This window comes from Canis lupus, chromosome 18 (genome assembly GCF_003254725.2).
Source record: "Canis lupus dingo isolate Sandy chromosome 18, ASM325472v2, whole genome shotgun sequence".
NCBI lineage: Eukaryota > Metazoa > Chordata > Mammalia > Carnivora > Canidae > Canis > Canis lupus.
In genome coordinates this window covers 9,649,627-9,671,649 of record NC_064260.1, presented here as the reverse complement: position 1 = coordinate 9,671,649, position 22,023 = coordinate 9,649,627, and the positions used below count along the sequence as shown (strand labels likewise).

The 22,023-nt window shown below is 36.9% G+C and overlaps 1 protein-coding gene across 2 annotated transcripts in view; it reads left to right on the top strand.

Annotated features, from left to right (window-relative positions):
* SUGCT (succinyl-CoA:glutarate-CoA transferase) overlaps window positions 1–22,023 on the top strand; it is a 713,960-nt gene that overhangs the window by 87,199 nt on the left and 604,738 nt on the right. For both annotated transcript variants that reach the window (XM_025449593.3, XM_025449590.3), the window contains exon 7: window positions 8,323–8,414. In XM_025449593.3, coding sequence (XP_025305378.1) covers window positions 8,323–8,414 — 92 coding nt within the window. The remainder of the gene's footprint in view (window positions 1–8,322; window positions 8,415–22,023) is intronic.

The window sequence follows — 22,023 nt, the reverse complement described above, 5'->3', positions numbered from 1 at the left end:
TGGTTGAGTTCCATATACATCTTGGATATTAAGCTCTTATCAGATACATGGTCTGCAAACACTTTCTCCCATTGTGTAGGTTGCCTTTTCATTTCTCATTGTACCCTTTGCTTCACAGAAGCCTTTTTATTTAATCTAATTCCGTTTGTCTATTTTTGCCTATGCTTTTGATGTCATATCCAAAAAATTATTGCCAAGGCCAATGTAAGGGAACTTTTTCTTTATGTTTTCTTCTAGGAATTTTATGGTTTCAGATTATTACATTTAAGTCTTTAAACCATTTTGAATAGATTTTTTTTTTTTAAGATTCTCTTTATTTATTCACAAGAGACACAGAGGGAGAGAGGCAGAGATACAGGCAGAGGGAGAAGCAGGCTTCATGCAGGGAGCCCAATGTGGGACTCCATCCCGGGTCTCCAGGATCAGGCCCTGGGCCGAAGGTGGCGCTAAACCGCTGAGCCACCTGGGTGCCCCTAGATTTTGTATATAGTGTTAAGATAGGGATCCATTTCATTCTTTTGCAGGTAGATACCTTTTTTTCCAGCACGATTTATTGGACAGACTGTCAATTACCATTGTGTGTTCTTGGTACTTTTGTCAAAGATCAGTTGTTTTTGGGCTCTGTGTTCTGTTCCATTGGTCTGTTTGTTTTTATGCCAGCACCACGTGCTGTTTTGATTGCATAGCTTTGTAATGTATTTTGAAATTAAGAAATATATCTTCAGGTTCATTCTTGCTCACAATAGCTTTGGCTATTTGAGGTCTTTTGTGGTTTTATATAGATTTGGGGATTATTTTTCTAATTCCATAAAAAGTGCTATTGGGATTTTGATGGGGATTGTGTTGAATCCATAGATGGCTTTGGGTAGTGTTGACATCTTAACAATGCTAATTCTTCCAGTCCAAGAGCATGAGATATCTTTCCATTTAATGTGTCTTCAGTTTCTACCATTAATGTCTTATAATCTTCAGTGTATAGATCTTTTATCTTTTTGGTTAATATATTACAAATATTTATTGTTTTTGATACTATTATGAATAGGATTGATTTCTTAATTTCTCTTTCATATAATTTGTTGTTAGTGTATAGAAATGCAACAGATATTTTTTAAGATTTATTTATTTGAGAGGGAGAGAGCACGAATGGGGGGAGGGGCAGAGGGAAAGAGAAACTCTTAGCCGGCCTCCCCCCTGAGTGCAGATCCCAGCATGAGGCTAGATCCCACAACCCTGAGATCATGACCTGAGCCAATACCAAGAGTCAGATGCTCAACTGACTGAACCACTCAGGTGCCCCAAATGCAACAGATTTTTATATTGATTTTGTATCCCAAAATTTTACTAAATTTGTTTCACAGTTTTTTTGATGGAGTCTTAGGGTTTTCTATGTGTAGGATCATGTCATTCACAAAAAGTTTTAGGGATCCCCGGGTGGCTCAGTGGTTTAGCACTGCCTTCAGCCCAGGGCATGATCCTGGAGACCTGGGATCGAGTCCCATGTCCGGCTCCCTGCATGGAGCCTGCTTCTCTCTCTGCCTGTGTCTCTGCCTCTCTCTCTATGTCTATCATGAATAAATAAATAAAATCTTTAAAAAACAAACATTTTTATTTCCTCCTTTCTGATTTGGATGCATTTTATTTCCTTTTCTTGCTTAATCGCTCTGGATATGTCTTCCAATATTATGTTGAATAGAAGTGGTGAGAGTAGGTACTATTGTCTTGTTCCTGATTTTAGAGGAAAAGCTTTTACTTTTCACCATTTGGTATGGTGTTAGCTCTGGATTGGTCATATATGGCCTTTATTATGTTGTGGTATATTCCCTCTATATTAAATTTGTTGAGAGTTTTTATTATAAATGGATGTTGAATTTTGTCGGGTGCTTTATCTGTATCTGCTGAGATGATCATGTGATTTTTATTCTTCATTTTGTGGATGTGATGTATCACATTGATTGATTTGTGGATGTTGAACCATCCTTACATTCCTGGAATAAATCCCACTTGATAATGATGTATTTAAAAATGTTCTGTTGAAATTGGTTTGCTAATTTTTGTTGAAGATTTTTGTATCATCAGGGTCATTGGCCTGTAATTTTATTTTTTTGTAGTGTCCTTGTTGGTTTTGGATAATCCTGGATAATCCTGGCTTTGTAAAGAGTTTAGAAGCATTTCTTCCTCTTCTGTTTTTTCAAAGTATTTGAGAAGGATTGATATTCTTTTTTAAATGTTTAGTAGAATTTACCAGTAAAGCCATATGGTTTTGAACTTTTGTTTTTAAGGATGTTTTTGGTTACTGATACAATCTTCTTACTAGTTATTGTTCTATTCAGATTTTATATTTCTTCAGGATTCATTCTTGGTAGGTCATATGTAGGAATTTATATGTTTATTGTAGGTTGTCTGTTTTTTTGTATAATTGTTCATGATAGTCTCTTATGTCCTTTATATTTCTGTGGCATCAGCTGTAACTTATCTTTCATTTCTGATTTTATTTATTTGAGTTCTGTCTCTTTTTTCTTTGATTATCTAGCTAAAGATTGCCTGTTTTGTTTATCTTTTCATATTTATCTGTTCTGATTTTTGTTATTCCCTTCTGTTTGCTAAATTTGGGCGTAGTTTTTTTTTTTCTAGTTCCTTGAGGTGTAAAATGAGGTTGTTTGACATCATTCTTTTTTTCTCAATGTAGGCACTTATCACTATAAAATTCCCTCTTTTACTGTATCTTATAAGTTTTGTTAACTTGTGTTTTCATTTTCATTTGTCTCAAGATATTTTTTGGTTTATCTTTTGGTTTCTTCTTTGATCTGTTTTTTTTTTTTGAGCATATTATTTAATCTCTGCATATTTGTGAATTTTCCAACTTTCTTCTTATAATTGATTTCTGGTTTAATACCTTTATGATCAGAAAAAGTGCTTAAGAAGGTTTCAATCTTCTTAAATTAATTAAGACTCATTTTGCAGACTAATATATGATCTATTCTGGAGAAGGTTTCATGTGTATGCTTGAGAAAAATGTGTGTTTTGCTGCTGTTTGATGGAATGTTCTATAAATGTTCAGTCCATCTGGTTTATTGTGTAGTTTATTTTATTTTATTTATTTCTTTTTAAAGATTTTATTTATTCATGAAAGACACAAAGAGAGAGAGAGGCACAGACACAGGCAGAAGGAGAAGCAGGCTCCATGTACAGAACCTGACGTGGGACTCGATCCCAGGTCTCCAGGATCACACCCTTGGCTGAAGGCAACGTTAAACCACTAAGCCACCCAGGCTGCCCTAATGCAGTTTAAGTGCAATGATTTCTTATTGATTTTTTGTCTTTATTATCTATCTGGTTTTGAAAGTGGAGTATCCAAATCCCCTACTGTTACTGTATTACTGTCTATTTCTCCCTTCATGTTTCTTAATATTTGCTTTAAATACTTAGTTTCTTATATGTTGGGTGCAACATAAATATTTACAAATGTTATATCCTCTGGCAGGATTGACTTTTTTTCTCATTATGTAATGCCCTTCTTTGTCTTAAAGTTTATTTTACTTGATTAAGTATAGCTATTCCTACTTTCTTTTGGTTCCTTTTTCATAGAATATCTTTTCTATCTTTTCATTTTCAGTCTACATACTTAAAGTTTAAGTAAGTCCCTTGTAGGCAGCATACAGTTGGATCTTTTTAAAAAGATCCATTTAGCGACTCTATGTCTTTTAATTGGAGAATTTGGTACATTTTCATTAATTATTGATAGGTCTGGAACTTACTATGTCATTTTGTTAATTGTTTTCTTATTGCTTTGTAATCGTGTTTCTTCCTCTTTTGTTTTCTTCTGTGATTTAATAATTTTCTGTGGTGGTGTGCTTAGATTTCTCTCTCTTTTGTATATCTGCTATAGGTTTTTGCTTTGTGCTACCATGACACTTGTGTAAAACATCTTATAGTTGTAACAGTCTATTTTTGTTTTTCATTTTTTTTCTTTTTTAGATTTACTTATTTATTTGAGAGAGAGAGAGAGAGAGAGAGAGAGAGAGCTCATAGGGACAGAAGGAGAGGGAGAGATAGTCCTAAGCAGACTCTGCACCCAGTGTGGAGCCTGACGTGGGGCTTGACCCCCCAACTCTGATATCACAACCTGAGCTGAAACCAAGAGTTGGGCACTCAACTGACTGTGCACCCAGGTGCCCCAGTAATGGGCTATTTTAAGCTGATAACAACCTAACTTAGACGTATACAAAACTTCCAAATTTTTACATTCTCTTCTGACATTTTAAGGATTTGATGTCACGACTTACATTTTTTTATATTATGTATCCATTAAGAAAGTACTGTCATTATGGGAGTTCTTAATACTTTTGTCTTTAAACTCTTATATTACAGTTATATAAGTGACTTAGCCACCACTATTACAACATTAGAATATTCTTTTTTTAAAATTTTTTATTTATTTATTTATGATAGTCACACACAGAGAGAGAGAGAGGCAGAGACATAGGCAGAGGGAGAAGCAGGCTCCATTCACCGAGAGCCCGACGTGGGACTCGATCCTGGGTCTCCAGGATTGTGCCCTGGGCTAAAGGCAGGCGCTAAACCGCTGTGCCACCCAGGGATCCCAATATTAGAATATTCTGAATTTAGCTATATATTCACCTTTTCCAGTTAGTTTTATACTTTGATACATTTCAGTGTAACTAATTAGCACTCTTGTTTCAGCCTGAAGAACTTCTTTTAACATATCTTGTGAGGCCGGTCTAGTGGTGATGAAGTCCTCTAGCTTTTGTCTGTCTGGAAAATTCTTTATCTCTTCTTCTGAAAGATAACTCTGTTGGATAGGATGTCCTTGGTTGGCAATATTTTTCTTTCAACACTTTGAATATCTCATTCTACTCCCTTCTGGCCTGCATGTTTTTTGTAAAATCCACTGATAATCTTATGACAGTTTTCTTGTATGCAACAAGTTGCTTTTCAGTTTCTCCCTTTGTCTGTAACTTTTGACAATTTAATTAATAATGTTTCTTGGTGTGAGTCTCTTTAGATTCATCTTATATGGTACTTTCTGGGCTACCAGGATCTGGAGATCTTGTTTTTTCCTTCAGATAAGGGAATTTTTGAGGCATATCTTTAAATAAGCATTTGCCTCTTTCCCCCTCTCTTCTTCTGGGACCTCTTTAATGAGTATATTGGTCTTTTTGATGATGTCCCATAAGTCCCTTAAGCTATCTTCACTCTTTTTCCTTTTGCTCCTCTGATTGCATATATTCCACTGCTTATCTTCTAATTTGCTGTTCTTTTCTTCTAGTTGATCTAGTCTGTGGTTGAGTGTCTTCCATTGAATTTTTCACTTTAGCTATTGTATTCTTCAGCTCTGTGATTTCTGTGGTACTTTTTAATATTTTCTCTCTCTGTTGAAATTATCACTTTGTTCATGCATTGCTCTTTATCTTGGTGAGTATCTTTATGATTGTTATTTTGAACTCTGTCAGATAAATAACTTATTTCCATTTCCCTCAGATTAGTTTCTGGAAATTTACCTTTTTCTTCTGTTTGGGACATATTCCTGTTTCTTCTTTTTTTTTTTTCATTCTCTGTGTTGGTTTTATATATTAGCTAAAACAGCCACCTCTCTCAGCCTTGAGACTGGTCTTGTGTAGGAGATGAATCTCATCAATCACCCTGGCCTAAGCTCCAAGTTTCCTCAAATCTTTGTGATTGTCCAAGCCACTGACTTTGTTCTTAGTGGCTCCTAGAGGTTGAGAGTGTGCCAAGATCCATCAATGTCCCCAGGGGGATGATAGCAGTTAGCACCTAGATGCAGGCTGATTAGAAGCTGGATTTCAGATAACAGCTGGAAAAGCATGCAAACTCTTTCCGGGGAGACACTGAAAGATGGTGTTTTGCTTTCTCTTTCTGCACTGAGCCCGAATATATAGCCATTGAGTTTACTCCTGAGCCTGTTTAAAAACTGATTCTTTGTTTGGTATAGCCCTGTGGGATTTGTGAATGCAAAACCCATTGGCTGTCAGAGCCAGGTGATTAGGGGGCAGTAGGTGCAAAAGAGCTGGTGTGCCAGATATGTGTATAAGTTCTTTCCAGAGAGATGCTGGTGACCTGGCATTGTTGGAGTGAACTTGAGTGTGACCCACTGGCTCTTTTGGGTTCCAGGTAGGATTGCAGTCAGCACCTAGATATATGTTAATTACAGTCCAAATCCTCAAATAGCAGCTTGTAAAGTGTGCAGTGAGACCCTTTACAGGGAAAAACTGGGAGATGAATGGTTTTGCCTTGTCCCTCTGTCCCGATAGCTGTGATTAGTGCTGTGCACCTGTTAACAACTTCTTTTTCTGTTTGTTATGGTCCAATGGGACTTGTGAATGTAAGCTCCATTGGATATCTGAGCTAGGTGTTTTGGAGGCCTGTATCTCAGCTGGGAGCCTTAAAAGTTGGGGCATAAGATATGTGGTCCAAACCCTTCACTTCTAGAGGAGAAGCTTGGAGTTGGGGGGTTCCCTCCTGATTATATGGTGCTATGCCTGGAGTGGGGTTTATGGCAGGAGTATGACTCAGCCTTTCCTACTCATTTGCATGTGGGTATTTTATTTGCTTATTTTTAAAGATTTTTTAAAAAAATTATTTACTTGAGAGAGACATAGCACAAGCAGGGGGAGCGGCAAAGGAAGAGGAAGAAGCAGATTCCCTGCTGAGCAGGGAGCCCAATGCGGGGCTTGAACCCAGAACCTTGGGATCATGACCTGAGCCAAAGGCAAATGCTTAACTGACTGAGCTGCCCAGGCACCCCTAGATGTGGGTATTTTCTCTATCACCAATGTGTACAAGTCAAACAACTAGTTCTGAGTTTTGCTCAGAGGGAATTGGTCCACATGGAGCTGTGCATTTGGTATGTCTGTGGGAGGAGAAAAATTCAGGAGCCTCTACCATTTTGGTCAAAAACAAAATAAAGCAAAACAAAAACTTACTTAGTTTCCTTATTAATTTAGTTATAGATTTTTTTAAAAAAAATATTTTATGTGACAAATATTCGTTCAATGAATGTTATTGAATTCTATTCTCATGCTGTGAATACAGTAGTAGATCAAATAGAAAAAAAGTTCTGGAACACACATTTTGGTAGGGAGGAGACAGAAAATAAATCAGTAAACACAGAGCGATAGTCTATATCTTGTGATAAATGCTATGAGGACAAATGTAGTCAGGCAAGAGGGATTAAGAGTGAGAGGTGAGAATACTCTTTTATAAAAGTTCTCCAGGGAAGGTCTCTCTGGTAAGGAGATTTTTTTTTTTAAAGGAGACATTTGAGTGCAGATTTGGGGGATGTGAGAGAGTGTGAGATATGTGGATATAGGAGTGAAATAGAGGGAGAAGCTTCCAGGTGGCTGGAGAAGCAAGTGAGGATCCTGACGCACCCCTTTTGATCTTTTTAAAGTGAGGTATGCAGGAAATTTCAGCTAATAGCTGATGGGTGTAGAAGGCTTTTCATGTGTCCTCTCTCTGGTTGATAACATAGGATTTGGAGACAGATTCATGTAACACCTGAAATAACCTTTATTATTTAAAGTAAGTGCCAGGACTGAGGAGAGCAGGAGAAACTATTTCTTGTGTTCTCTTGATTTTTGCTGATGGAAAAAGAAAAACAAAATGAAAAGAAAAGTAATACCTTCATCTTCTCTTTATAATCTTAAAAAGCACTGTTAGGTCATCTAATGATATTATTTATGTTCAAAATTTTTAATCATCATTTATGTATATGTTTGCATACCTAAGAAAATATTTAAACAGAATCCAGTCTGACTTTGTAAATTGTTTAGTATAGAACAAGAGTAGCGTGTATGAATGGAATCTGGGAGGTAAGATTAAATGAGTGAATCAGGCTCAGGCATTAAGGAATATTAAGAGTGGTGGAAGAATGGAAAATTGGATAACTTATTTCCCTGTGTAAAGGGAAGAGTTGTTACTTCACTCTGATTGATTGTTGCATGGGCCTAGTTTTCTTATTTTTCAAGAAAATCCATAAAATTTGTATTTTATGTGCTATCTCCTGCGTTTTGAAATGTTGGAAACTAAATAGAAACATTTCAGGACCCTCTTCAGGCCAGATAGAATATTCTTGCAGGTGGGATCTGGCCCTCAAATAACCAGTTTGCAGCCTTCTGGGGTATACGATCATAAATAATTTTTATTGCTTCCTTTTCAAGGGATACTATCAATCTCACAGTAATAAATTGCTGCAAGATTTCTGGCTACAAAGGATTTTAACACACTCTTGTACTCTTGTTCTCCCCTGCCTGATGCTGACTATGTCTATTCTTCTCATTTTAGGATATGGTCAGACAGGTCCACTGTCTCAGCGAGCTGGTTATGATACTGTTGCCTCTGCTTTTGGTGGTCTGATGCATATCACAGGGCCTAAGGTAGGTATCATTCTTTAGAATATTCATAAATTTTCCCCCGTTTATTCCAAAGGAATTTTCCTATTCACTAACTTATAAGTTTAAATTTGAGTTAATTTTAAAAAGAAACTAGGGAAGATGAATTCTTATTGAAAATGGAAGTATTGGGATGCCGGGATGGCTCAGTGGTTGAACATCTGCCTTCAACTCAGGGCATGATCCCAGGTCTGGGGATCAAATCCCACATCGGGCTCCCTGCAGGGAGCCTGCTTCTCCCTCTATGTCTCTGCCTCTCTCTCTCTGAATCTCTCATGAATAAATAAATAAAATAAAATAAAAAAAGAAAATGGAAGTACTTATTACAAATATACTTGTTAAATGCCAATATGGCCCCATGGAAAATAATAGTCTTCTTAGTGAGAAGCAACAGATCAAGTGATAAACATATTTTGCATTTGTATTCTAATTATTCAGGCTTGATATAGGCACCTGGGTGTGATTTACGGATATTCCTTCTGTGAAGGAGAATGGCCGACTAGACCGGATCACAGATGGCCATTTCTATTAGAGTACCTTCATGTGGCACATGTACATGGTGGAGGGTCTCTTTTTCCCTCTGGAATATTAATTAGTGTTTATGTATTTTAAAATTTGTTACTTAAAGCCTCGGGTGGAGTTATGTCTGCTTGTTATGAACATTAGGTTCTGACAGTGGGAGAATTATTTGATTTTATAGCAATCCCTCTTTATTGATAATAGGTTGGGAATTTCCTTAAAAGTATATGGATGGCTAAAATGTGTTTGTTCAGATCGAAGACTCATAGAAAACGGGCTCTTTGAGAAAGAAAACAGTAAGAATGGTATGAAAGTTAAAAAACAATTGTGTGAAAACCTAATAAATAAAAATAATAAGACATCCATTTCCAAAACAGCTTGGATTGTTAGATGTGAAAACTTCTTTCACTTAGGTGTTCCTTTCTTGAATCACTTGCATCAGTGAATGCTTCAGGTAATATGGCTGCGGTTTTGTGATAAACAGAGGCAGAGTGACCTCACTCAAGTCTTCTCTTTGGTAGCCTTGACTTCTTTTTGTTAATTTTAAAACAGCTGGTGGGATTTCATTGACTTGAAATATGAGTATTTGTACTGTTGTTATCTTTTATTTTCATGAGTCTAAGGAAGAAAAATGTATGACATTTCCATAAAATATTTAAGGGTGCCACTTTTCTTTCCATCCACTGGGAGAGTGGAGCATGGATCTCTCTCTCTCTCTCTGCTCTATCCCGTAGAAGTGCTTCTGTATGAGATGTTATTGTTGTGAGTGGTTTTATTGTAAGAGTGCTGAACTCAACCATGAACATGTGAAAAGATCTCAGGCTTTTAAATTTGTATGTTCATGTGTTAAAATGAACCAACTCGGAAAGGGCCATTGTGAAGGGTGCCTTTGCACTGTGCTCTATGGAGAGCCACATGTCATGTGCTCAGCCTTGGTATTCCTCAGTCACTAAACAGCCTTTTCTCTCTTCCATTGTCCTACTTGGGATAGTTTTGTTCTAGTTAAACAAATAATGACAATGTTGACTGAGTGCTTACTATGTATGTGCCCAGCACTATTTTGTAGACTTTACATACATTTGGTAAACTTAACTTCTGGATACCGTATTTCTTTCACATGGGCACACCCTTTCTTCTTAATTCATTGATTCAGTGGCTGGGTATTCCTTAAAATATTCCTAAGGCACATACTCCTTATGGATGCTGGAAACTGTTAGGCACTGACAGTATGGCAGGCGATGGGGTAAGCACAGTTATTAAGTAGAGAAAGCACATATTATCAGACAATAAGTCAATAAAAAGAACTCCGAGAATGGGCTCTGGGGACTCCTGGTGTCTCAATAGTTGAGCGTCTGCCTTTGGCTCAGGTCGTGCCCCCGGGGTCCTGGGATCAAGTCCCGCACTGGGCTTCCCTGCATGGAGTCTGCTTCTCCCTCTGCCTGTGTCTCTGCCTCTCTCTCTGTGTCTCTCATGAATAGATAAATAAAAATCTTAAAAAAAAAAAGAAAAAGGGCTCTGTATACTATTGACATAAGTAACAATGTGCCTTAGACTGTTAAAATACTTCCAAAGTTCTTTGTAAAATGTGGTTTGACAGCCAGGAATAAAAGCAGAAGGGAAGAGACTTAGGCCATGTTGGGAGTTCCCTTTAGAAGAACTTCTCAATATGAGCAGTGTTTTATACCTCTTGGCAGAAGAGGGATCACTTACGAAAGCCCTGGTTAATTTTTTTTAAAGATGTTACTATTTATTCATAAGAGATACAAGAGAGAGAGGCAGAGACATAGGCAGAGGGAGAAGTAGGCTCCCTACAAGGAGGCCAATGTGGAACTCGATCTCAGGACCCCAGGATCATGACCTGAGCCTAAGGCAGATACTCAACCACTGAGCCACCCAGATGCCACCCTGGCTAATATTTTCAGCTAGCCAAAGCAGATGCATTATTTCCAGTTATATCATGCTATTTGTGAACTTTTATCTACCTGCACAGCTGTGTATTCATGCTGTAGCATATCTGCATCTTGTCAGATGACTGAAACCTGGGCCTCTCCATCATATATCATTATCCTAAGGCTTCATTGCATCACCGTGTGCAGTGCAGCCCAACATCGCCAGGATGCTTGGTCAGGGATGGCTTCTCTGAGGACCAGATGTTTAAGGTGGGACCCAGTTAGGCATTAGCCTGATGATCAGAGGACAACACCATGTGTGACGTCTAACTGCTGGGGAGTTTGTTAGGTTTGAAGAGCTAAAGGAATGCCAGTGTTTCTGGGTTGTTGTGAGCTGGTAAAGAAGGGAGAAAATTAGGTTGGAGAGGTAGAATGTGGTAGCTGAACTTATTGTTTAGGGACTTTTTATTTTACTTAACAGTTTGATTAGAGAAGATGTATATGTATATACATTTTTTTAGTGATGATCTAATATATATTTCTGCTTAGAAAATGAGCAACAGTCCCAAAGTATAGACTAGTATTGTGCTTATTAAAGAATGTTTTTTAAATAATGGGATAATAATTTCAGTTTTTAATCCCAAAGGGGCATTACTTAAGTATATAATGTAGGATAGAATTTGTGAAAGCAGTCTTTATGATGAAATTTAGGCAAACTAGTTACAGTTGATTTGCATCAAATCTAAAGTCTAGCCTTCTAGGTTAGGTGTGCTGTGGTGTTGTCAGTAGGATTCTTACTTGCTTGTGTGGAAAGAGAGAACAGGTGCCTACACTCTGCTAGACCCATGCTTGGTGTTTTACATATGCTGTTATATGGTTTGATCTTCACATTGATCCTCCCAGGTAGGTACTGATAAATTCTGTAACTACAGCTTAGATAACTCGTGCAGAGTGCTGCCTTGGTATATAAAGCCAGACTTTGAATCCAGGTTTGCTTTACTTCTTATACCCTGATGCTTATATCCACTCTCCATACTGCCTGAAAAATGAATCCTGGTTTTTATTATATTTCCATCTTGCTTATGCATGCTACATGGTATGATATGTTAGAGTTAGTGAATCAACCATTTTGGAGTAGTGAGAAAGCATTCAGTTAAGAGCCTGGAGGTTTGGCTCTATCTGATTTACTCCTGTGTAATGTTACTGGCTGCCTAAAAGGTGACCCTTTCTCTTTTTTTTTAAAGACTTTATTTATTTATTCTGAGAGATACAGAGAGAGAGAGAGGCAGATACACAGGCAGAGGGAGAAGCAGGCTCCATGCAAGAAGCCTGATGTGGGACTCAATCCTAGGTCTCCAGGATTACGTCTTGGGCTGAAGTCAGCGCTAAATCACTGAGCTACCCGGGCTGCCCAAAAAGTGACCCTTTTATGAGGCTTAAGACTATGGTCTTTGTGCGTTGCTACTGTAACTACGCCTAGAACAGTCTGGCCCTTAGTAAGCACTCAATAAATACATGTTGAATGAATGAATGAATACCTGGCCCTGTGCTATGTGATCTTGAACATATCATATAGCTTCTCTGTGTTTCAGTGAAGTGCATCTGAAAGTGATACATACTTTCTCTTCAAGATATTGTAATAAGCAAATAAAATGTATTTTTTTAAAACATAAAAGCACAAAATTGGGTATAATGTAAAGACAGTGCACAAAATAATCATCAAGTGCTTGGTATATCTGCAGATTTCTTGGCTCCACTCTTAAAGATACTGATTTGTGGGCTTTAACCCACAAATGCATATTTAATGATGGCCTCAAATATTTCTGATGAAGGTGGTTTATGGATAACACTTGGAAACATTATGAGAGGTGTTATTATTGAAAACCCCTTTGCATTAAAGGAGGCAGCAGATATTCTTTGATAGTCTCTGACTGAAGTTAATGACTTACTAAGGTCTATATATTCTGATTAAAGTGTAATCTTGTGTTTCAAACAAAATCATTTTTTTTTCATGTTCATGGCTCAGTGCTAACCAGTTATTTCTCCAAACAGGATCTGTCTAGCTATCTAACTTTTTTTAATGCATAGGGACTATGGAGGGGGGATCAGGAACAAAATCAATGAGTATGAGATTATGGAAAGTAAATGATGGATAAATATGAAATATGTGTTCTAAGAAATAATTCACCTATAATTTTTACATTTAAACATCAGGAAGGATTATATTCATCAATCAGTGAACAATGATATATTGATTATATGGATATAGTTTTTCCCCTTGGCAGTTTTTTAAACTAAGACAACAGAGTTTGCTGCATTGATTGACTCTTCCTTTCATGAACTGTTTCTCAGCCAGTGATGCTGTTTGATAGCATTTTACCAGATTTCATATTTTGAGAGTCAATTCTCTCAAACCCGGCCATTGTTTTATCAAGTAAGTGTATGTCATGTAATAAATCGGTTGTAGTCATTTCAACAGTCTTTACAGCATTTTCATCAGGAGTAGATTCCTTTTCAAGGAACCACTTTTTTGCTCATCCATCAGAAGTAACTCCTCATCTGTTGAAGTTTTATTATGAGATTGCAGCACTTCAATCATATCTTCAGTCTCCAATGGTAGCAGCAGAGATCACTGATCACAGATTACCATAACAAGATATAATGAAAAATTTTGAAGTAGTGTGAGAATTACCAAAATGTGACAGAGACCTGACATAAGCAGATGCTGTTGGAAAAATGGTGCTGACAGACTTCCTTGATGTAGGGTTGCCACAGACCTTCAAGTTATAAAAAATACAGTACCTATGAAGTGCGATAAAGTGAATGGCATTAAAACAAAGTAGCTATGGCCCTTCTTAACATACACGCACATACAGACACACACTTTCCTCTTTTAAAAATTCTACTATATTTGATCATTGGTTAAAATGATCATATTGGTTAAAATATTGGTTAAAATATATTGGTTAATATATATATTCCTCAACATATTTTTATAACACTAGTGCCTGGTGAAGAACTTTGTACTCATTAAATATTACAAGAATTATGAGTTTTTAGGCACATCAAGTATATTTTCTTATTTTATGACTCATATCAGGATAATATGTTTCCAAAAAAAAGGATAATATGTTTCCTTGATCTTAATCTTATTAATTAATTATAAATTTTAATATATTAGTAAAAGACATTAAATAATCAACTTGCCCTTATTCATGTAACATTCTAGGTGACACTACTTAAACATAGCTAGTCATTGATTAGTCAGAGTTAACGATGTAGTGACTTGTAAGTTTTATTTATATTTTATTTTAATTTTATTAAAAATAATTTGTTTTATAAATAATATATATTCATTATAAAAAGTTAGTTTTAGTTTGTGACCACTGAAATATTAAAGGGAATTTTCTGAGTGCAAAGGAGAGATCAAAAGTGGCAAAGACAGATCATCTAAACAGAAAATAAAGAAGGAAATAATGAGTTTGAATGACACACTGGATGAGTTGGATGTAACAGATTTATTGAGAACATTCCATCCTAAAACAACAGAATACACATTCTTTTCAAGTGGACATGGAACATTCTCTAGAATGTATTACATATTAGGTCACAGAACAGGCCTCAAGAAATACAGAAAGATTAAGGTCATACCATGCATCTCTTCTGATGACAATGCTATGAAACTAGAAGTCAATGACAAGAAAAAATCTGGAAAGACCACAAAGACATGGAGGTTAAAGAACATGCTATTAAACAATGAATGGGTCAACCAGGAAATCAAGGAAGGAATTTAAAAAATGCATGGAAACAAATGAAACTGAAAATACAATAATCCAAAATGCTGGAGATGCAGCAAAAGCTGTCCTGAGAGGAAGGTATATAGCAACACAGGCCTACCTCAAGAAGCAAGAAAAATATCAAATTAGCAACCAAACCTTACATCTAAAGGAGTAGAAAAAGAACAACAAATGAAGTCTAAAGCCAGCAAGAGGAAAGAAGTAATAAAAAGTATTAGTAGAAATAAATGATACAGAAACTAAAAACAAAACAAAACAAAACAAAACAAAACCAAACCACAGTAGAACAGATCAATGAAACCAAGAGCTGGTTCACTGAAAAAAATTAATAAAATTGATAAACTTTAGCCCGAGTTATCAAAAAGAAAAGAGAGAGGATCCAAATAAACTAATTCACAAGTAAGAGGAGAAATAACAACTAGCACCAAAGAAACACAATTATAAGAGAAAATTATTATTATTATTTTTTGAAGATTTTATTTATTTATTCATGGGAGACACAGAGAGAGAGGCAAAGGTATAGGCAGAGGGAGAAGCAGGTTCCCTCTGGAGGGCCTGATGTGGGATATGATCCTAGTACCTGGGATCACGCCCTGAGCTGAAGGCAGATGCCCAAACACTGAGCCACCCATGGGTCCCATAAGAGAAAATTATGCAAAACTATATGCCAACAAATTGGACAGCCTGGAAGAAAAGGACAAATTTCTAGAAACATATAAACTTCCAAAACTGAAACAGGAAGAAATAGAAAACTTGAATAGACCAATAATCAGCAAAGACATGAAATCAGTGATTAGAAGACTCTTAAGAAACAGAAGTCCAGGGCCAGATGGCTTCCCAGGCAAATTCTACCAAACATTTAAAGAAGAGTTAGTGGGGTGCCTGGGTGGCTCAGTTGGTTAAGCAGCCAACTCTTGACTTCAGCTCAGATTATGATCTCAGGGTCCTGAGATTGAGCCCTGGGTCAGGCTCTGCTCTGAGTGTGGATTTTCTCTCTCTCTCCCCCTCTGCACTACCCTCCTCTGTTTGTACATGCTCTTTTATCAAAAAAATAAATAAGGAAAGAAAAGTTAGTATTTATTCTTCTGAAACTATCCCAAAAAATAGAAAAGGAAGGAAAACTTCCCAATTTGTTCTATAAGGCCAGTATTATTACCCTGATACCAAAACCAGATAAAGACTCCACTAAAAAAGGGAACTACAGATCAATATCCCTGGTGAACATGGATGGAAAATTTCTCAATAAAATACTAGCACACTGAATCCAACAATACATTAAAAGAATCATTCACCATGATCAAGTGGGATTTATTCTTAGGTTTCAAGGATGGTTCAGTATTTGCAAATCAATCAACATAATACACCATATCATGAAAAGAAGGGTAATACCACATGATCATTTCAATAGATGAAGAAAAAACCTTTGACAAAGTATAATATCCATTCATAATAAAAAGCCCTCCTCAGAGTAGCTTTAGAGGAAACATATGTCAACATAATAAATGCCATATACAAAAATCCCTTAGCTAATATCATCCACAATGGGGAAAAACTGAGAGCTTTTTCTCTATGATCAGGAACAAGGGAACTTTCAACCCTGTTATTTAATATAGCACTGGAAGTCCTAGCCACAGTAATCAGACAACAAAAAGAAAAGGTATCCAGATTGGCAAGGAAGAACTAAAACTTCCACTATTTGCAGGATGACATGCTGCTATATATAGAAAACCCAAAAGGCTCTACCAAAAATCTGCTAGAACTGATACATGAATTCAGTAAAGTTGCAGGATTCAAAATCAATGTATAGAAATCTGCTGCATTTTTATACACCAATAATGAAGGGCCACAAAGAGAAATTAATGAATCAATTCCATTTACAACTGCACCAAAAACAATAAGATACCTAGGAATAAACCTAACCAAAGAGGTGAAAGACTTGTACTCTGAAAACTATAGAAAACTGATGAAAGATAGTGAAAAGATACAAAGAAATGGAAAGACATTCTATGCTCATGGATTGGAAGAACCAATATTGTTAAAATGTGTATATTCTTCAAAGCAATGTACAGAGTTAATGCAATCCCTATCAAAATACCACCAGCATTTTTCACAGAGCTAGAACAAACAATCCTAAAAATTGTATGGATCTACTAAAAGACTTTGATTAGCCAAGGCAACCTTGAAAAAGAAAAGCAAAGCTGGAAGCATCACAACTCCAGATTTCAAGTTATATTACAAAGCTGTAGTGATCAAAACAGTATGGTGCTGGCACAAAAACAGATACATAGATCAATGGAACAGAATAGAAAACCCAGGAATGAACCCAAAATTATATGGTCAATTAATCTTGGGCAAAGCAGGAAAGAATATCCAATGGAAAAAAGACAGTCTCTTCAACAAATGGTGTTGGGAAAACTAGACAGTGGCATGCAGAAGAATGAAACTGGACTACTCTCATACATCATACACAAAATTAAATCCGAAATGGATTAAAGCCCTACTTGTGAGGCCTGAAACCATAAAAATTCTCGAAGAGAACACAGGCAGTAACCTTTTTGACATCAGCTATAGCAGCTTCAGTGTAGATATTTCTCTTGAGGCAAGGGAAACAAAATAAAAAATAAACTACTGAGACTACCTCAAACTAAAAAGCTTCTGTACAGGGAAGGAAACAATCAACAAAACTAAGCGGCAACTTTCAAAATAGGAGATTTTTGTAAATCGCATATCTGATAAAGGGTTAGTTTCCAAACAAAGAACTTACCTAACTCAACACCCCCAAAACCAAATAATCCATTTAAGAAAGGGGCAGAGGACATGAGTAGACATTTTTCCAAAGAAGACATCCAGATGGCCAACAGACACATGAAAAGAGGTTCACCATCACTGATCATCATGGAAATGCAACTCAAAACTACAATGAAATATCACCTTGCACCTGTCAGAATGGTTAAAACAAAATACGCAAGAAACAAGTGTTGTCGAGGATGTGGAGGAAGGGGAACCCTCTTGCACTGTTGGTGGGGTTGCAAACTGGTGCAGCCACTCTGGAAAACAGTAAGGAGTTTCCTCAAGAAGTTAAAAATAGAACTACCCTACCATCCAGCATTGTACTACTAGGTATTTACCCCCAAAATACAAAAGTACTAATTCAAAAGGATATATACACCCCAACATTTATAGCAGCATCATCTATAATAGTCAAATTATGGAAACAGCCCAAGTGTCCATTGATGGATGAATAGATAAGGAAGAGATAGTGTATACATACAGTGGAATATTAGTCTGTCATAAAAAGGAGTGGAATCTTGCCATTTACAATGACATGGATGCTAAGCCAAGTAAGTTAGTCAGAGGAAGGCAAATACTGTATGATCTCACTCATACATGAAATTTAAGAAACAAAGCAAATGGGCAAAGGGAAAAAAAGAGAGGCAAGCCAAGAAACAGACTCTTAACTTTGGAGAACAAGGTGATGGTTACCTAAAAGGAGGTGGGTGGGAGGATGGATTAAATAGGTGATGGAGATTAAGGAGGGCATTTGTGATGAGCTCCAGGTGTCATATGTAGGTGTTGGATCAATATATCATACACCTAAGACTAATAATTCACTCGGTTAACTAACTGGAACTTAAAAATTTTAAAAAAGGAGTTAAGCAATGCAGGAAATGATGGATTAGAAAACAACAAATTATCCTAATTTCACCATTTAGAAGTTACTAGTAGTAATATTTGGTGAACATCATTCCAGACATCTGTTTATGCTTTATAAGTGGACATATTCAGAGGGTATGATGAATGGAAATAATTTCATAACAACAAGATCATAATATATCTTGATCATAATACTCTTGTTAATTTAAAGCAAATAAGTATTAAATTTAGTTGAATTTAACTGGGGAACAATAAACTGAAGTGGAAGGCATTGCTCAAATTTAGCTAAATGTTTCTTCTTTACAAAAATAATTGTTCATAACAGATCCTTTCAAGGTTGAGACGAGAGATTATGAAAACCTTTAAATGACGCGGAGTGATTTTATGCTTTGTTAACTACCTTCATGTTCAATTTTAAACATTATGTGTTGATTTTGTGCTATGAGTAAATACTAGCATTTCTCCTCTATCTCCCTTTCATCACTTCCCAATTGTTGCTGATTAGTACTTAGTTAAAGTTTAGTTAGCATTTATAGTTAAGTGCTTTTACTCACTTACTCTATCTCTAATACCTGCTCTGAGTCAAGTTCCGTAGCATTGAAGTTCTGGATTCTAACAATCATTTCCCCAGCTTGGAGTTGCCTGAGGAATAGAAATAGGAGTGAGGTGAGGTTGAAGAAGAGGTGTGGTATGAGAACAAGCTTTTCAGGACTGCAGTCTTTACTGGGGCAATCTTTATGGGACTGCAGTTTCTACTGCCCTCTTTCTTAGACCCCAACAAGTGCACTGTGATAGGCCAGCCAAGGGTGTATGGAGCTTCCATATTTATGGACAGGGCAAATCCTGGTGGCACTTTTTGCCTTGGTTCTGGCCCTTAGACTTTTTCCTTTAAGGTTATTTAAAAATTTTATTTATTTATTTTATATATTTATTTTATTTTATTTTATTTATTTTAGAGATACAGTACAAACTGAGGGGGTGGGAGGAGCAGAGGGAGAGGGAGGAGGAGGGGGAAAGAATCTCAAGTAGACTCTGGGTTGAGTGTGGAGCCTGACGCGGGGCTCGATCTCATGACCCTGAGATCGTGTGTGACCTGAGCTGAAACTAAGAGTCAGATGCTAAACCGTCTGAGGCACCCAGTCATCCCTCCTTAAAGGGTATTTTTGTTAATTTTTTCTCAGAATCCATTCCCCCCCACCCCCTCTGCTTTTATTGTGCTTCTTTTCTATTAGAGTTTTGGTCTGGATTCTTAAGATTTGGTCCTCTAAACCTGTTTTTTCTTAATACTGTCTGGGCAAGGAAGAAATGAGTAGCTCTACTACATGGGTGCACCTCAATCTTTGGTTCTTTTTTGTATGACCTAGGGAAAACAAAAAAGTAAACCAAAAACCAGAAAAACCACATGAACGAAGATGATGGGGAAAGTATAGATGGGTTGGTAGAATTGTGCCCTAATATGTCTGTTCACTAGCAGAAAATAGGAACTTTCCAATTGTAGTTGTATTTTCCTGAATAAAACTATTGTAGCAACATTTTGCTTATTAAAATTATAATTTTGTGGGTCACATAACATTTCAAGATAAAAATATCCTAAGGATAAACCATACATTGATAAACTACAGTTTTATGATAATAGATGTTTTGGGATAGCATCCAAACAATGGAAGACATTTAGTGAGATAGAACAAATTTTAATAAGAGTTTTCAAATATAATTACTACAGAAGTTATAAATAATGATTCTCAAAGTACTGAATTTTTAGAATTAATAACATATCATACACGTTAGAATTTCCTAACATCTCCCAGAAATATAGTGTATTGAAGGATCTGATTTATTAAAACTTATTAAAACTAATGAATATTATAACTGTGGTAAGGAATTGTAGTTTGGAACAGTGAGGCCATTTTGATCCATATCAGAACAGTTGTGCTCTATAGTGCAAAGAGCATGGACTTGGAAGGTACAGAGAGTTCAAACCCAGCCTCTGCTATTTCTTATCTAAGTAACTTTAGACAAGCTACTATGAACCTCCATTTATCCATCTGTAAAATGGCAATAATATACCTATTTGTCATGGTTGTCATTAAGATTAGACCTATTTTGTGCCTAAATAAGAGTAGGTGCTCAATAAATGGAATACTTGAATTAATGTCCTATTATATAGAGTCCAGTCCTGAAAGGACAACAACCCTATTAGCTTGTCCACCCATCCCACAAGATTTCTAGTAACTCTCCAACTTCTTATCAGGAACTTGCTGTTACTTTACCACCTGAATCTACGACAATGCCTGGAACATAGTGGGCACCCAAATATTGGTTGACCGAATGCAGGTATACATTTACGTGTGTTAAAAAATTAGATCCTAGGTCAGTTCAGTGACACTGCAAATAAGTTTAGGGAAAATAAAAAATCCTGTTTTTTGCCCTTGTGTACAACCAATTTGTTGTTTGACTTATTGACTTATTCAATTTAGTTTAATTAGTTTAAGTGGAATTGGATTTATTTATTTATTCATTCATTTATTTTTAACATTTTATTTATTTATTCATGAGAGACACAGAGAGAAAGAGAGGCAGAGACACAGGCAGAAGGAGAAGCAGGCTCCATGCAGGGAGCCTGATGTGGGACTCAATCCAGGGTCTCCAGGATCATGCCCTAAGCTGATGGCAGCGCTAAACCACTGAGCCACCCGGGCTGCCCTATTCATTTATTTTTTAAAGATTTATTCATATTTCAGAGAACATAAGAGAATGTGAGTGGAGGGAGGGGCTGAGGGTGAGGGAGAGAATCTTAGGTAGACTCCCTGCTGAACACAGGGCCCAACTACAACGTGAGGCTTGTTCTCTCAACACTGAGATCATGACCTGAGCCAAAATCAAGAGTTGGATGCTTGGGATCCCTGGGTGGCACAGCGGTTTGCGCCTGCCTTTGGCCCAGGGCGCGATCCTGGAGACCCAGGATCGAATCCCACATCAGGCTCCCGGTGCATGGAGCCTGCTTCTCCCTCTGCCTGTGTCTCTGCCTCTCTCTCTCTCTCTGTGACTATCATAAATAAATAAAAATTAAAAAAAAAAAAAAAAAGAGTTGGATGCTTAACCGACTAAGCCCCCCGGCACCTCCAAGAGTGACTGACATTAACACTACTAATATTCATTGTTGAGGTATATTTGATGTTTTTTCTGTTATTCCATAGAATGTATTTGACAATGTAGTTTTGTTTTATTTTCCTCAAAATTAATCCCTAAAAGGAAGTAAACACAAAGACAGAATCATCTGTGAAATTAATGAAAGAATGCATAAATCCTCAAAGTCCTCTAAAGCAGGGTTCTAATAAGAGATTTCACACACATGCATGCGTATACACACACACAATCTCAGTCTTTTAAGAAATGAACTATATTTCTTTGGAGAGGAAAGGACTCTTTTATTTGAGTTAAGTGTTTACACTACCCTGAGATCATGACCTGAGTCCCAAGTCAAGAGTCAGATCCTTAACTGACTGAGCCACCCAGGCACCCCAAGATGCGATTTATTTTTGCTTCACTCCATGAAAGACTTAAAAAAGAAACAGGCTGGGACTGCCTGGGTGGTTTAGTGGTTGAGCATCTGCCTTCGACTCAGGTCATGATTCTGGGTTCCTGGGATCGGGTCCCGTATTGAGCTCCCCGCAGGGAGCCTGCTTCTCCTTCTGCCTATGTCTCTGCCTCTCTGTGTGTCTCTCATGAATAAAT